Here is a 15,506-nt window from a genome sequence, read left to right on the forward strand (position 1 = left end):
TTTTTTTTTTTTTTTTTTTTTTTTTTTTTTTATAACTCAAAAATTTTTTCCACAGCGCTGAGAAATTTTTCCCAGTCGACTCACTCATCCAAACAAGACATCTAAAATTGTTTCTAGAAGGAGCTCTTATTTTTTCTATTTAAGGAACTTGAGTTTCGGCTTCCCATCAGTCTGTACTGTGCATTCAACCTGGATACCCATTTTTTGGAGATAGGGGGGAAACTTTCGCAGTTTTTTTTTCTGAAACTCTCTATGGATCAGAGAATCTCACACATATCCTCCTCCGTGGATCGAAATGGACTGACCGCCACATCTGTTTTAGATAATAGTTTTGAATTTTCCACCTCCTCCCCAAGATTGGACTATCTCAATACTTTTTTTAAAAGAAAACGAAATTATTTTTTATGATTATTCTACAATTTTTAGTTTTCCCCCACACTCTTTAAGAAGAATAAAAACATAAAGCACATTGAAACAGTTCCGATAAATTTTGAAACTGAAAGTCCATCACCTTGTTCTCCACGGGACTAAAATAAGTTTCCCCGGTCTGAGAATCTTCTTGGATTTGAAGAGGTTCTCTCATCACACTCTGAAGCCAGGTCGAAAAGAGGAGAGCGTCTGGACCCAAATCGTTGAGCAGTCTTTCCAGGGAATCGAAGGTGATAAAAGGGGTATAGCGGAGAATCCGGCTGGGGCGGTCCGACGTATCGATCCAGAGATCCGTCGTTAAGGATCGGTAAGGGCGAAAAGGGGCTCGAGAGATCCATTGCTGAATAGTCCGTTGACTTTTCGGACTCATCCAAGTCCCTTGCTGGGAAAGGCAAGTTACGAGTTCCGATCCTCGAAAATAGAGCGTGCCCGACCCCAAGTAAAACGTGAGGGGAATTGTCTTGGCGAAACGGAAACGAATCGCGAGGGAAAAAGACTCTCGCCGTAACCACTCCATGGCATTTGGTTTTCTCTCTCTCTCGAGGACGAGATGGAAAAAAAAAGAAAAGACAACTTTTCTCTCGGTTTCTTTTATATATAGGAAGAGAGAGGGGGGAGGGTTCTCGAAAAGACTCATGGGAAATTTCTTCTTCTTCTTCTTCTTATTTTTGGGATAGGTGGGAGGAACTTGTTTTTTTTTTGGTGGAGAGAATGCGTCGGATGACATCCCGAGACATTTAAAAAAAGAATAGATAGGATGGATTCTTCAAATGGGAAATGCGGGGTGGCTAAGGGATCTTATTCCATTTTTTTTACTTTTCTAAATAACAAATAGAATCGGGTGGATTCCATTTATCTCCTTCTAAAAAATATAGCAACACTTGATCCTTCCCGTCCTTTTTCATTTCCTGTTGACGTGTTAGATACTTTAGAGCCTCTTCGATTTTAATTAAGTAACCCCGATAGACCATCCGATCATCAATACTCCCGATATTGCGTTCTAGAGCCATTCTATAAGCTGCTTGAGATTGGAAAGGAGAATAATTATCAAAGTAGGTATTACGGCGTAAATGTTTAGGATGTTCGACTATAAAAAAATATTGTGTATAAATGCATTGATCTAATCTCGTAAATTCTAGTTTGATTAAGGGATACTGAGCCACGTCCGAGGGTTGGTAGGCGAATCGGTAGCCGGACTCTTCTTCAAATTCCTGATACGCGACTCTGAACCATTTGAATCGAGGGTCGTCGTCTTTCTTGAAGCGTCTTTTATCCATTTGTCCATGCGGGAAATCCCATTCATCTTCATAAGCTAATTTAGCCTTGTACCGATCATAATCGTCTTGTAAATTGGGATGGAGAGTCGGATAAATATGGTTTTCAAATTCATCTTGAAGCACCGATATTTTTTCCAAATCGAAGGGTGGTTCGATACGTTTATTTTTTAAAAGCTGAATTAAATAATTTTGAAAACAGTATGGCATTTTTCGATGAATCATCACCACCTGTCCTGATGAGGTCTTTACCACTAAACCATATGAAGTAGAGTATTTGTTTCTCTGGATCATCTGAAAAAAAGGAAAAAGAGAGAAAAATTCCTTGATTACCTATCCACTCAATGAATACATTTATGAACAGCAAATTTCACTAATTGTTGGAGCGCTAGCATGGCCATAAATCGATGACAAGATTTCGATCGACAAGATGGACATTGCTGTGGCTGACGATGTTGAGGTTTGTAAATAACAGTCCATAAAAACTTGAGAGGTACCTTTTGATGAATTTTTTCTCGAGTGGGTTCATTCGCCACGTAGAGGTTTTCAATATGAAGTCGTTCCAGATCCGCATTCATTTGCTGAATAAATTCCTTCGTATGTGTTTTCAGGTCTCTGGCTATAAACCGGACGCAGTTCGTAAGAGTATATCCATCAGAGGTGACAGCCAACACACCAACAATTTTTTGGTGGAGCTTGGTCTGTGAGGACTTCTTCTTCTTCCTAGAGCGCTGATGAGTGGATGACGAGGGAGGAGAAGACAGTATTTCCAAAGAATGAGTTGGAGAAGGAGAAGTCTTTTTCGGTACTCTAAAAACGGGTGAAAATGGTCCATAAAAAGTGGGTTCCGTATCTGGAATATCCTCAAAGGGATCTTCTTCACATGAAATGACTAAGTTATCCGTTGCCATGTGTTCGCTATCTTTTTACGAAACAGAATGAACGATTTCTTTTTCAGTCATTTATATACTAAGAGAGGAGGAGAGGGGAATAAAAGTAGGTAGAGGTATCGAGACATCGTAAATATTTTTGATTGAGAGCTGGGAGAAAAAATTCTTTAACATAAAAAAAAAAAAAAAAAAAAAAAACTTTTTCTTAATTTTTATCATGTCTTTTAGACATGATAAAAATTAACTCTACCCTCCTTTTCGTTTTGAATGATGTCAATATGTTGTCTAGACATGTTTGTAAACAATAAATAGACTTCAAGGAAAGTATGATTCATTCTTAGAAATCTATTTTTAGGAAAGGTGAGACATCATTCAAAACAAAAAGGAGGGTAGAGTTAATTTTTATCATGTCCAAAGACATGATAAAAATTAACAAAAAGTTTTTTTTTTTTTTTTTTTTAAGCCTTTAGATTTTTTTCCACCTGATTCGATTGACAAGAAATCCCAGTTTTTTTTTTAAGAATGGAATTTCTCTTCTATATATTTCAGCATTTTAATTTTTGATTCAGATCCCTCTGTGCTGTTGAAAAAGCCTGCACTTCAACTCTCCTGGAAACAGTTTAAGCCATGTCTTCTCTCAAGATTCTCTTTAGATCCAGCAAAGATGTGGATTGAGTCTCGTGAAAACAGTTCATTGTTCAAGAAATTCATGGAAAGATGGGGAGGTCTTTTTAAATGTACTATTTCTTTTTATTAACTCTTTTCTTATGTTTACGACCTTGACAACTTGTTGCTTTCTCAACTTCAGGTTCTTTGGTCGGCTGTCTAAAATCAGCTCTTACCTCAGTGGACGATGCATCAAATTCCATTGTACTGAATTCTCCATTTCCTGAAAAGACTTCTTTCAACATGTGGATGGCTTCTTTGGTCAATTCTAATGTTTTATCTATCGTCTTATTCTTTTCATTTTCTCTACGTTGGAGGATAACGGGAGTTAAAAAAGGATTTTGACAACAGGGTTCAAATTCTTTCGTTTTGTCTTTGCGATTATGACGATGTATTTCTATAATCTTGTCATCCGTATCATCGGGGTTTATCCATATTTCCAAATCTAACTCTTTACCTTCAGAATTCTTGGGAGATAGATGAATAAGTACAGGATCCATCGCCATGGTTAAATTCCCAGGCAGCATGCATTCGTAAATTGCACGAGAAAAATACGTGCAATTTACAAATGGCCTTTCGTATAAAAAACGTTCAAGTTGAACGTAAAAATATCATAAAAAGTGTCCAGTGGCAATTACTAAATATTTACGTATATTTTTACGTTATACTATACGTAACTTTTACGTAAAATTTAGGTATATTTACGCGAGAGACTACTGTTCATTCGCAACTTTTACGTATAATATACGTAAATTTCAGGGATTTACGTAATTTTTAGTAAAAATTTACGTATATTTATCGCATATACGTAAATCTCAATTTTTTGCTTCACGTATGCGTATATATTTAGTAAAAATTTACATAAATTTCCCCGATTTTTTACTGTATATAAACGTATATATTTGATAGTAATTGACCTAAATCTTCCCTATGTTTTCTTTGCATATGCAAATGACTGGTAAAAATTTAATCCGATGTATTCTCCATTTTACTGTGTATAAATGCACATTTTTTGGTAAAAAATTTGCATAAATCTCCAATTACCTTTTCACTGCATTTTTCATAAAATGTACTTATTTTAATCTCATATTTTTTATATAAATCTATGCAAAAACTTTCTGTATGCTATGATTAAAAGGTAAAATAATTTTTATATCAAATTCTTACATATCTGCCTTTTAGTTATGTACAGCAATATGGAATATATATAACTGGAAAATTTAAATGCACTAGTAAATGAAAAAATAAATAAATAAATAAATTTCTATTAAAAAATTACGTAACACTTAAAGGCTGAAAATGACTTTTAATATTTCATTTCAAAGTGACTAGAAAATATGCAATAAATTTCGTAAACATCAATTCTGTGTTTGAAATCAATTAATGCTATCGTTCATTTGCATTTTTGTTTACTAAATTCATTTCATAAATTTAGTAAAAAACTGTAGCAAACAGTTGTTTACTAAATTCATTATTACTAAATAACACTTTAAATAAATTATTTGCTTTTCCGAAGGACATTTTCTTATGCCATGTAAATGAACGATAGCATTAATTGATTTAAAACATAGAACTCAGGTTTACAAAATTTAATGCATATTTTGTAGTCACTTTGAAATGAAATATTAAAAGTGATTTTCAGCCTTTTAGTGTTATGTAATTTTTGAATAGAAATTAATTTTTTTGCATTTAATTTTTCCAGTTATATATATTCCATATTGCTGTACATACCTAAAAGGTGGATATGTGAAAATTTGATATTAAATTAATTTTATCTTTTAATCATAATATGCAGAACATTTTTGCATAGATTTATATAAAAAATAAGAGATTAAAATAAGCACATTTTACAAAAAATGCAGTAAATAGGTAATTGGAGATTTATGCAAATTTTTTACCAAAAATGTGCACTTATACACAGTAAAGAGGAGAAGACATCGGACTAAATTTTTACCAAAGTCATTCATATATGCAAAGAAAACATAGGGAAGATTTAGGTCAATTATTATCAAATATATAAGTTTTTGTACCGTAAAATACAGGGAATATCTACGTTAATTTATATCTAAAGTACAATATAGTTAATTAATAAATTCAGTAAACGGATGTAGCACAAAAGAAAACATCGTACATTTAGATTATTTGAATGAGTGTGCTAAATTTTAAAACTGTTAAATATAGACCAGGAAATTGTAGGAAACTTACCTTTTCCAATAGTTTACCAAGTTGACTTTGTTATTTTCCTTGAAGATGAATGTTTAATGTCACAAATATTTCACTCATATCTTCAGATAATACACAAATATATACATATTTATTTATTAAAATTCAGTTTATCCCAAACATGTTAAAGAAAATATTAATTTGCATGCAAGTTAATTGAGTAACTTCTGTTTTAATTACACACATAATTATGATATGTAAAAATTTTACATTTATGAGTTAGTTAATCTTGCAATGTATTGTAATCTATTATTGTTGTCTTTCTCAGTTTAATATCTTATAAATATATTAGATCAGTACTAAAAGTTCACCTCTACAAAAGAAATGCTTTATTGAGGTATTTTTAAAAAGTTCCCTTTTACAATGTAACTGTTTATTTCATAAATAAGTACATAAAATTATGCAAATTCAAAATTACCTAAATATGTTCTTTATTTTATCTTATATACCAGATAAAATTTTAAAAAGTTAATTTGTTTAGGAATATTGAAGTTTTTAAATATTTATCTCATGTGACTTTTTCTATAACATCATTATAAATGTACATGTTGATGTGCACATACCAGTTATTTTTTTTTCATCAAATAGCTTTATGGTATTAAATGATTTAAAAAGAGGCAACTGGACAAAAGAAAGCAATTAGAAGTTGGCTAATTTTTTATTAATTTGTTGTCAAATGCTGTGCATTTTAGATTATGCTCATATGATAACAATGAGTTATTTAAATTATAAAATTATTATGAACATATCCCACATAAATTAACAAGTATAAAATTTCAAGTTATTTGAAGTATTATGAACTGTAATAGTTGCAAAAGAAATACACATGAAATTAATTTAAGAATTAGGTTTATTTTACAGGTATTCGAAAACTGCAATTACTGTTAAACAATAAAAACTAACATTAAATCTGAAGAGCATATTTTTTTTCAATAATAAAATTCAACATAGACTTCATGCAGCTTCGCCATATTTGTTCTATAGTTCGCTGTCTCTAATATCCTGCTCAATTTTTGTAAAAGTGAATTCTTTGTCACCCAATGTTTTGAGAACAGCTCCTAAACAAGAAAAAGAAAAATTTGTAATAATTTCACACTTCAGATGTTTTCAGTTTTTAAATATAGTTGAAGTATTAAAAAATGCATATAAAATGCACTGAGTATTTCATGTTTAAAAATTTACATTTCAGTAATTAAAAATTTAATTTCATACTATCACACAGTAAGCTTCAATTATATACCTTACACAATGGCTATAATTTCAAGTAAAAATTACTTAAGATTTGTTTAGAACTGCAAGGTTGAGAAAGTCTTTAATGGCTATGTTTGTATTTAAGTACATGAGAAAAAACTTAATTTTGTATTAATTATATTGCATTAGCCTTTTCAATTTTACTGCTACATATAGTAAAGAATATTCGCTTTCTTACAGATAACTTTTTCTTAAATAAAGAGTAAGCAGAAAACTAATCACAACACTATATACATATAACAGAATACTTCAAACATATACATGTCATTAACATACGTATATGCATTAACAGGCTATTTTACACATTTCAATAAACTAGAAACCAATACACAATCAAAAGTATTATCAGTAAATTCCTCCAAAATCAGAGTAAAAATCTTTAATTATGATAACAATGGCATCTCAGTTTGCAATATAAAATATTTCAAGTCTACATTCATGTGCATTCTAAGCAAACAAAGCTGAATAACAATAAAATTATAAATACCATAAAAAAGTTAAGAGTCACGTAGAATGATAGCAAGACTAAATGAAGTCTTCCTTCAAAAATCAATTTAAATTCAAAAATTTGCCTTCCTGTTTAACATCTCAAAATAGGGTTACTGCTTTCACTAACTAAATTTCCTGTCTTGGCAAAATAAAAATTGTCACTTCTGTTGCAGGAAATATTTGCTGCAAACTTTGTATGCAAATAATCCAGTGAAAAAATTTTAATTGTGGATTGAATATTTTCTTTATTAAATAAATGAAAAATTGCCACATAATATTAATTTATGATCCACATAAAGCTTTTTACCTCTACCATATCATGCAGCTATTTTAAAATATATACTCTCATATAAAAGCCACAGAATTTTTTTACCAATATTAATATAGTATAAATCATTAATAAATCTTCTAAAAACAGCCCCAAAATTTCTGAATTTGATACCCGAAACATAATTCTACGTAACTGTTAATGTATGCATTTGCTTGCACATACTTAAAATGAATTATACACACAAAAACTTAACATATTAACTTTAATAAATTCTTAATTAGCATTAATTCTCAATTAAGGCAAAATATGAAAGAAATCTAACTGATGGAATAGTTGTAAAAGATATACTTAAAAAAACCTAATACTGTTTACCTTACACATGGCAGAAATTGAGTAAACTGTATGCAGCTGGATTATTTATTAGGAATAGAAGTTAAATCAAAGTACCAAAGTCATACTAGGGCTTTAACCATTTGGGTGCAAAGAAGCATCTCAATTTAAAAAAGAATAATTTAAAAAAGCTAATAGAATTTTATAACTTTTACAATCTAGTACAAATATTAGACACATAAACAACACTAAATGCCATTATTTACTTGCATATTTTCCTTCTTTGTGTACTTTACTCCTTAATTTTTCAGGATATGATTTAGAAACAGAGTTATGGTAAAAATGTATACTGGTAAAAAAAAAAAAAAAATATTGCTGAAACTGATAAGTCCTTTGAATTATATACTATAGTGCAAAGAGGGATGGAATATGTGACTAAATATGATAAATCAGATTACAATAACATTAAACAAATAACATGAAAAACTGAAAAAAGAAATTTTATTTGAAATTATTTTTTAACTCATGGAAAGACAGACAGTATTTCCAACTTATTAAATTCAATTATATTTTACCTTCGTCAAACCAATATTGGTAAGAGAGTTGTATTTAAAATCAGTGCTAAACTAAAGCTGCTTTCTTGCCTAATTTTATACTATTGAAAATACCGGTAATTGTCAAAGTTATTCGTACTCAATATGTGTAAGATTATTAATGAGCTGCCAAACCACAGTTAACCATCTAATATACTACATTCAATGTTATTATTTTTCTTTTTGAATGTCAGGTTTTCATTATTTCTGCCAATATATCTGTAACAGGACATAAAGATTGAGTTAATGTAGAATAGAAAATTACCTTGCAAGCTTTACCTTAGTGGCAGTACTTCATTCTCTAGAAAAAATATTTTAAATTATTATACTTAAACAAAAAATTCATATTTGTTACAGCAAAACATCATTAACACAATAAACCAGAGTTGAATGCAAATCTAGTTTAACTCCATTCTTGAAAACTAGTTTATTACTTTCAATTTAATTTTAAAATAATAAAAAGGTACGTATTATGATGACTACCTAGATATCTCGCCTAAACTGGCAATCCTTGTAGGTTATACAGGTTAACCCTAACATAGGTTATAGAGGGCACTAAGATAGAGAGTATTAATCCCACACTAGGGACTCTAACATTTGGTAGGAACAGTTTGAAAAGTGAAACAGATATTTATAGTGAACCAATGCAAAACAAAAACAATAGTTCTTTAGGGACAAAGCCCCTTTGGACTAATAAATACGAGTAAATTAACAGCTTTCAGCTATTTTTTCTTCTTGTAAAAAAAAAACATACAGAATATTTTTAGAAAATAACAGTACTTTAAGCATGCATTTTCCACGTATTTAACACAATTCATTCTAGCTCTGTTGCAATACTGGCAAAGGTACTCCTCTGTTATTAGAACGGGATTCAGAAATGTACAATGAAACCTCGAGATACGAGGAAAGTATGAGCGAAATATGAGCATTAATTTGAGTAACGAGCAATGAACCAGGCTGTTAGTATGGATGGCACCATTTCCCTATTCGGCTCAACTCGGGCAATCCCCTCGTCAGATCACTCAGTGCTCTTTTATATACGTGTTTGTACACTTGTAAGTTAATTGTTTTGACATTTAACGTGAAAATAATTATTTCAAGATGCCTCGCAAGAAGCTTGTTGCCTCAGATAGTGCTGCAAAGAAAAATAAGGAGGCCATGGCCGTCGATATCTAGAAAGAAATCATAGATAAACATAATCATGGTGACGGAATTGGCGAAGACTTGCGGCCTTTCAACATCGAAAATCTATACTATTCTGAAGAAGCAGGAAGAAATTAAGAAACCTGATGTAGCCAAAGGAATTATTGTTGCTTCCAAGCACCATAAAAATACTCCTAGATGTTGAGAAGCTGTTGTTGGTGTGGATTAATGAGAAGGAGTTAAAATGTTGGTAACAAAGTTAAACTATTGTTATATTATTTACCAGTGTTATTTATTAGGAAAAATTGACTTAATATTAAAATGTTGATATTTTTTGGGGTGTGGAACGGGTTAACTGAATTTCCATTATTTTCAATGGGGAAGCTTGTTTCTAGATACGAGAAATTCGCTATACCAGTTGAATGCTGGAACGAATTAAACTCATATCTCCACTGTAGATATGTAAGCATGTGTTCCACTGTAGATACGTAAGCATGTGTATATGCATGTATGTGTATAAGTATACACATACATACATAAAGAATATACACATGCACACATGAGCACCTACATTTAAAAATGCATGCATATAAACACACATTTCTGAATCTGGTCCTGATAACAGAAGAATACCTACATGAATCATAGGATTTACATTAATCAGTTTTATTAGAATTCTTAAATGCAGAGGATTTACATTAATCAGTTTTATTAGAATTCTTAAATGAAATCTTCACTATCCGAAAATTCAGTTTCATTTCCAGCTGAAACTGTATCAGGACAATCTCATTTATATTATTTCCCTCTAACAACTGAACATTTTGAAAACCTTTTCTATTCCATGGAAAACTAATGCTACATTAAACATACATTTTCTAAATCTGAAAATTTTAAGTTAGAAACTGTAATCATTCTTAAAAAAGTTTGATTTATGCAGATGTTAGATCAATAAAATTACTTTCCTGTGAAAAAGTAATATGGCATTGAACAACACGATTTTACACATCAAGATATACTGACTGAAAATTCCTGAAATAATTTATTTCTTGGTATCTCTGCAAGAATTGTATAAATAAGACTACCTCTTTTTTTAAAAAAAATGTTTAGTAAATACTATGAAGAAAATTGGTTACATTATTTACAGTTCATAATTAATAGAAAATAAATCATTTCTTAGCTTATCAGAATTTATTTTTATCACATTCATCAACAGTACTAATTTAAACAAACATACCATTATGATTTCAATAACTATGAAATAGAAAATCCAAATCTGCATCTTTGATGGTCTAGTAGATTGGACGTCTTGTTTACTACAATTCAGCAGCGTGCTGACTCCCCAGACTGTAATATATATATACAATTAATTTACAAGGGAAAAAGCAACAAAAATATAAACAATTTCTTGGTTTTATATAAGCATTTTTGCACATTTACAATTTTAATTTTTTTAACTATCTAGTTATATCAAAATACATGATTTAGTAAAATATAATTTAAACAATTTAAGGTATTTTAGATCAAATACTAATTTTTCAATAAATTTTTTCATGCAAGTCTAATAATCAACATAACTATCAAGTTTTGACTTCGAAAATTATGTTTAGAGAAACTTGAAGCTGCAGTAAATAGTAATAAATTTATTCAAAACTGAAAGTAAAGCATTCTTACTTTATTTTCTTTCTTTAACTATGGCAGATCTTCTAAAACAACAAAATCAAACGAACAAAAAAGAAATGCATTCATGAAAGGACTTAGGACTTACTTATTATTCATGAAAGGATATATTTCAGTAATTACAAGTGCATAAAAATTCAGTATATATATATAAAAAAAAATGAACACAGATTTGGAACAAAGTACCTGTGTTTCTATGGCATAAAATTTCCTTTTTTAATAGCACAATATCTTTGAGTTAAAGATTATATATTAAAGCAAATTTATAAAACTAAATTCAAAAATAAGAAATTAAATTATTTTTAGGGAAAACACTAAGCAAATAAAAAATTTTGAATTTCATAAATAAATGGAAGTTACATGCTTTATTTTTTGGCATAAGGTAGATAACATTTCCATAACAGATTTCTGAACAATTAGTCATGTTAATATTGCCTTTCTTTTTCCATTAAAAGCTATTTCCTGCTTAATTACAGTATGCTTTAAGATAAATATTAAAACGTTTGAGTAAAAATAATATAACTATAAAAAGGTGAGACACATACAAAAAGGAGTGACACAAACAGTAAGAAACAGACTAGTGCAAAATTTAACAGTACCAAATCCTGAAAATGAATCATTAGACACGTACACAAAAGAACAACACATGGAAAATCACATTTACTACACAGACGCTATTTATAAAATTTTATATAGGTGAAGAAAGTACGAGTATTAAACACTGAAAATATAAAATACTCACTTACTTTCTTCAAATAATTAGTAACTTCGATGGATTCAGTCACAAATGCCAATCCACGAACAAACAGCATTCTTTGCGACTTTACCATTCTTTTCGACCGCCATTGCCGAGTGCTGACTTCACAAATATCCCGCCACAACCGGAAGTAGAAAGTGTCTGCTTTGCCATTGGTCAGTGAACAAGAATTGCAATGCTTTTTTTTTCTTTAGAATTAAACATATTAAGAAAGCCTCTAAATTAGCATATGAAATAAACTTACTTTTGCATTATATAAATTTATATTCACAGCATCTCTGTATTAAGGTAATAATTAAATTTTTCTACGAAAAATAGAAATGTCTGTGTATGCGCATGCTCAGTGTATAATCGTAAATCCGGTTAATTTTTATAAGTTAGCGTAAAATTAACTATGCAAATTTTGAGTTCATTTAACTGGACCCTTGTACTTATTCTGTAGATCTCCATATTAAGAATGTCTTTAACTGTTTCAGGAAAAATATAAAATATAATATAATTATTTTTTTACATTATTTATTAATTTTTTCCTCATATAAAAATTATTAAAATCGCTATATCATTTTTTCCGTACATTAAACAAAATTAAAAAAAATTAGCCTCATATGATTTTTATAACAAAGATTAAAGGAACTGAAATATATGTAAAATATCAGGATTCAGCTTGCAATTTCGTAGAGTTATTATTATTATTATTAAATAAAAATATTAGTATATCTTTGATTATATTTAATGATCCTTTGGTCTACATTAAACTATTGTTCAAGAAGTTAAACGTTTTCGAGCATCTTCTGCTGTATTTATTATTCTTTTCTTCGACATGAAAGATTTGCTAATCTTATTCCAATTTAATTGCCCACATTTGCTAAATAAAATAAGGCGAGTATTGTACCAAACTCAGTAAGTACACAAATTGAATATACAGCTTATTCCAGTTAAATGGGTAATAGGATTTTCATAAAAGAAATTAAATTGTGTAAATTAATGTAAGTGTTGATATGAATAATAATAACAAATTTGATATAAGAAAATAAATAAGTTATTTTGAAGATGTTTGAATTAAGAAAATATAATTTTTTGCAAAAATGCACGTAAAGATTAAGCTCACATTATAAAATTTATAGAAAAATTTTAGCCTCATATATGAATGCCCCTTTTTTCATGTTCGTGGACAAAGAAAACAAAGTGAAATGCCAGAAATACACTAAATATTTTGAATTAATAAACTTCATTTTTAATCTTTTTAGACTTCGTATAATATCCGTAAAAGTGACGAATGAAATATACCATAAAGGCAGTAGTTTCTTTCAGAACATTCGAATTCGTATAATATGCGTAAAAGTGACGAATAAAATATACCATCATGGCGGTAGTTTTATCAGTACATTCGGATTCGTATAATTTTCGTAAAAATAACGTGTGGAAAATAACGATCAAGAGTCAACAGTAACTTCAGCCTTTTTCATTCGTATAAATTTTGTAAAAGTAACGTGCAAAAAATACCATACCCTTATTTCACCAAAATTATACGTATATTTTTGGAGACGTGCTGCCTGGGTTATTGCTTCTTCCTTTTTTATTCCTCTTCTCCCTCTTCATTTTTTTTCAAAGTTTTTCTTATATAATCCACTCTTCAAGTCCCATATTCAACGAATATATTTCTGGCTTTCTTTAAAAGCTTGCAATAGCCACTGAAATCGGTATCGTATCAAGTAGGCCAGAGCTCCAAAGTAAAATAATAGAATTAAACAGACGACATAATAATGAATCTTCAATACGTTGCCCAGTAAAGCAAAAAGAATCGTAGGACCCGCCGTTACCAGTAGTAAATGAATGGCGAACGTTTGTCTCTTCGACCATCCTTCCTCTTTGGGGCTTTCGTCTTCCTTTTCAAACCGACTCAATTCTTGGTCCGTTTGAAAATTTTTCTCGATTCGTTTGAAATGAGATGTCATTCTTGACCTCTCGAAATTTTAGGAACACTTGTTCCATGTACAATGACATAATCGTACGCTGTGTTGCCTCGCAAGACCCGTTTTGTGAACCGTAACACCGACTGATTCTCTGGACAATAAATCGGTCGGAATTCAACAGATTGGTCGGTCATACATTCTCGTTTTCCCGTTAACCTATGCTTTTCGTCTATGTGTGTATATTCCAAAACACAGGGGGAAGATAGATCGCTCAGAACTCGATGCACGTAGGGTCCACATTCACAGACGTGTCGTTCGGCGTCCCATCCTAGTCCGGGCACGTTCCACAAATCTCGAACGCAGTAATCGACAGAACAGACCCACGGAGATGTTTGAATCATTCGATTACCTCGTCGATCTAAAGAATGGCATTGACATTGGTATCGGAACGATCCATCTTCTAACGTTTCGTAATAATCGGCTACTTCTTGAGCGGGTTGTTGGGTTCGACGATCTATTAAAACATTGAGAGAAGGATCACGGGCTTCTGGATGTTGACAGGGATGGGTGAAAGAGGAACGAGGAGCACAGAGCCATCCCGAGGCCGAAAAAATAGGAATTTCCGAGGAAGAAAGACAAGCGGTCCGGATTCCTTGGGGAATACAATAAGTACCCGGTTCGAGATGATTCCATGTTTTATCAGAAAGAGTGAGTTTTTCGTAAAACGTGGGATTTGTTTCACAGAGCTGAGAACAATCGCAATGGCTATCGGGACACTGAAAGATTTGGAAAGGGCAATACGTCTCGGTTGAAATTTCTGGTAAGGCTAATGATGATGAGGGAGGAATAGAAGGCATCCGGAGATCGGGTTTATAAAAAAGATTCAAGAGAGTCACTAGAAATACAATGCATAGAATGATCGCGCTCGGGTGTATCATTTTTCTTTCTTTCCTCCTTTATAAATTAGAACCGGTTCCGATCCCTACGAGTTCTCATTATACTGTGATTCGACACTTTTCCAAGGACAAGTCGCTTCTGCAACTGTTTCCTCAAGACGTTTACGTGTTCGTCGATCAAGGTATTTGTTATTTGTACGAGAAAACCAACGATGAAAAAACCTATATTTCAGCTATCCGGCTCGATACGCTGAAGCGGCACGATCTTTTACATTATAAATACATGCTAAAATGGCCTCATACGATTGAAATCGTGTCGTATCCGAATCATCTAACCCATCCGATGGATATTTTAAATTACAGAGCTTGAGGTTCGGTTTTGATGAAAGGAGCCGTATTCTTCACGGCAATATCGTTTTTATTCTCCGTAGTATACCAATGAGCATCGACCTCCCAAATATTTTGAATAGCCTTGCGTTGTGTTTCATAGACGGGATCGTCGAGCGATTTGAGAGGTAATAACGCGTTCGGTTGTAACCGTTGTTCGGCATTCAAACCTTGGTGAACGATCCGTTTCAACATAAACGTAAGAAACAAGCGACGTTTTCCAAAGAAGACCAGCGACTCTTCTGTATGGGTATCCATAGCCGGATGAAAAAGTGTGAAATGGCGTCCTTTTTGGGGATCCATCACGTATTGGATGA

At 31.3% G+C, this 15,506-nt stretch overlaps 1 protein-coding gene across 4 annotated transcripts; it reads right to left on the reverse strand.

The window, feature by feature from the left end:
- Positions 1-6,314: 6,314 nt before the first annotated feature.
- Positions 6,315-12,113, reverse strand: LOC146997981 (uncharacterized). Of its 4 annotated transcripts, none has more exons than XR_015040187.1 (4): positions 11,983-12,113; positions 10,794-10,903; positions 8,682-8,717; positions 6,315-6,540 (listed from the first exon to the last, which is right to left on the reverse strand). XR_015040187.1 is itself a non-coding variant. In XM_085812854.1 (4 exons), the coding sequence occupies exons 1-3, from the start codon at positions 12,064-12,066 to the stop codon at positions 8,697-8,699; spliced, it is 219 nt and encodes a 72-aa protein (XP_085668980.1). In that variant the 5' UTR covers positions 12,067-12,088; the 3' UTR covers positions 6,315-6,540; positions 8,682-8,696. The 4 variants fall into 4 exon arrangements, 2 of the variants coding, with proteins under 2 accessions (XP_085668980.1, XP_085668978.1); XM_085812854.1 differs by having other exon boundaries at positions 11,979-12,088; XR_015040188.1 differs by lacking the exon at positions 8,682-8,717.
- Positions 12,114-15,506: the final 3,393 nt, after the last annotated feature.

This window comes from Stegodyphus dumicola, chromosome 3 (assembly GCF_044657685.1).
Source record: "Stegodyphus dumicola isolate Sdum_Otavi_A_Nest chromosome 3, ASM4465768v1".
NCBI lineage: Eukaryota > Metazoa > Arthropoda > Arachnida > Araneae > Eresidae > Stegodyphus > Stegodyphus dumicola.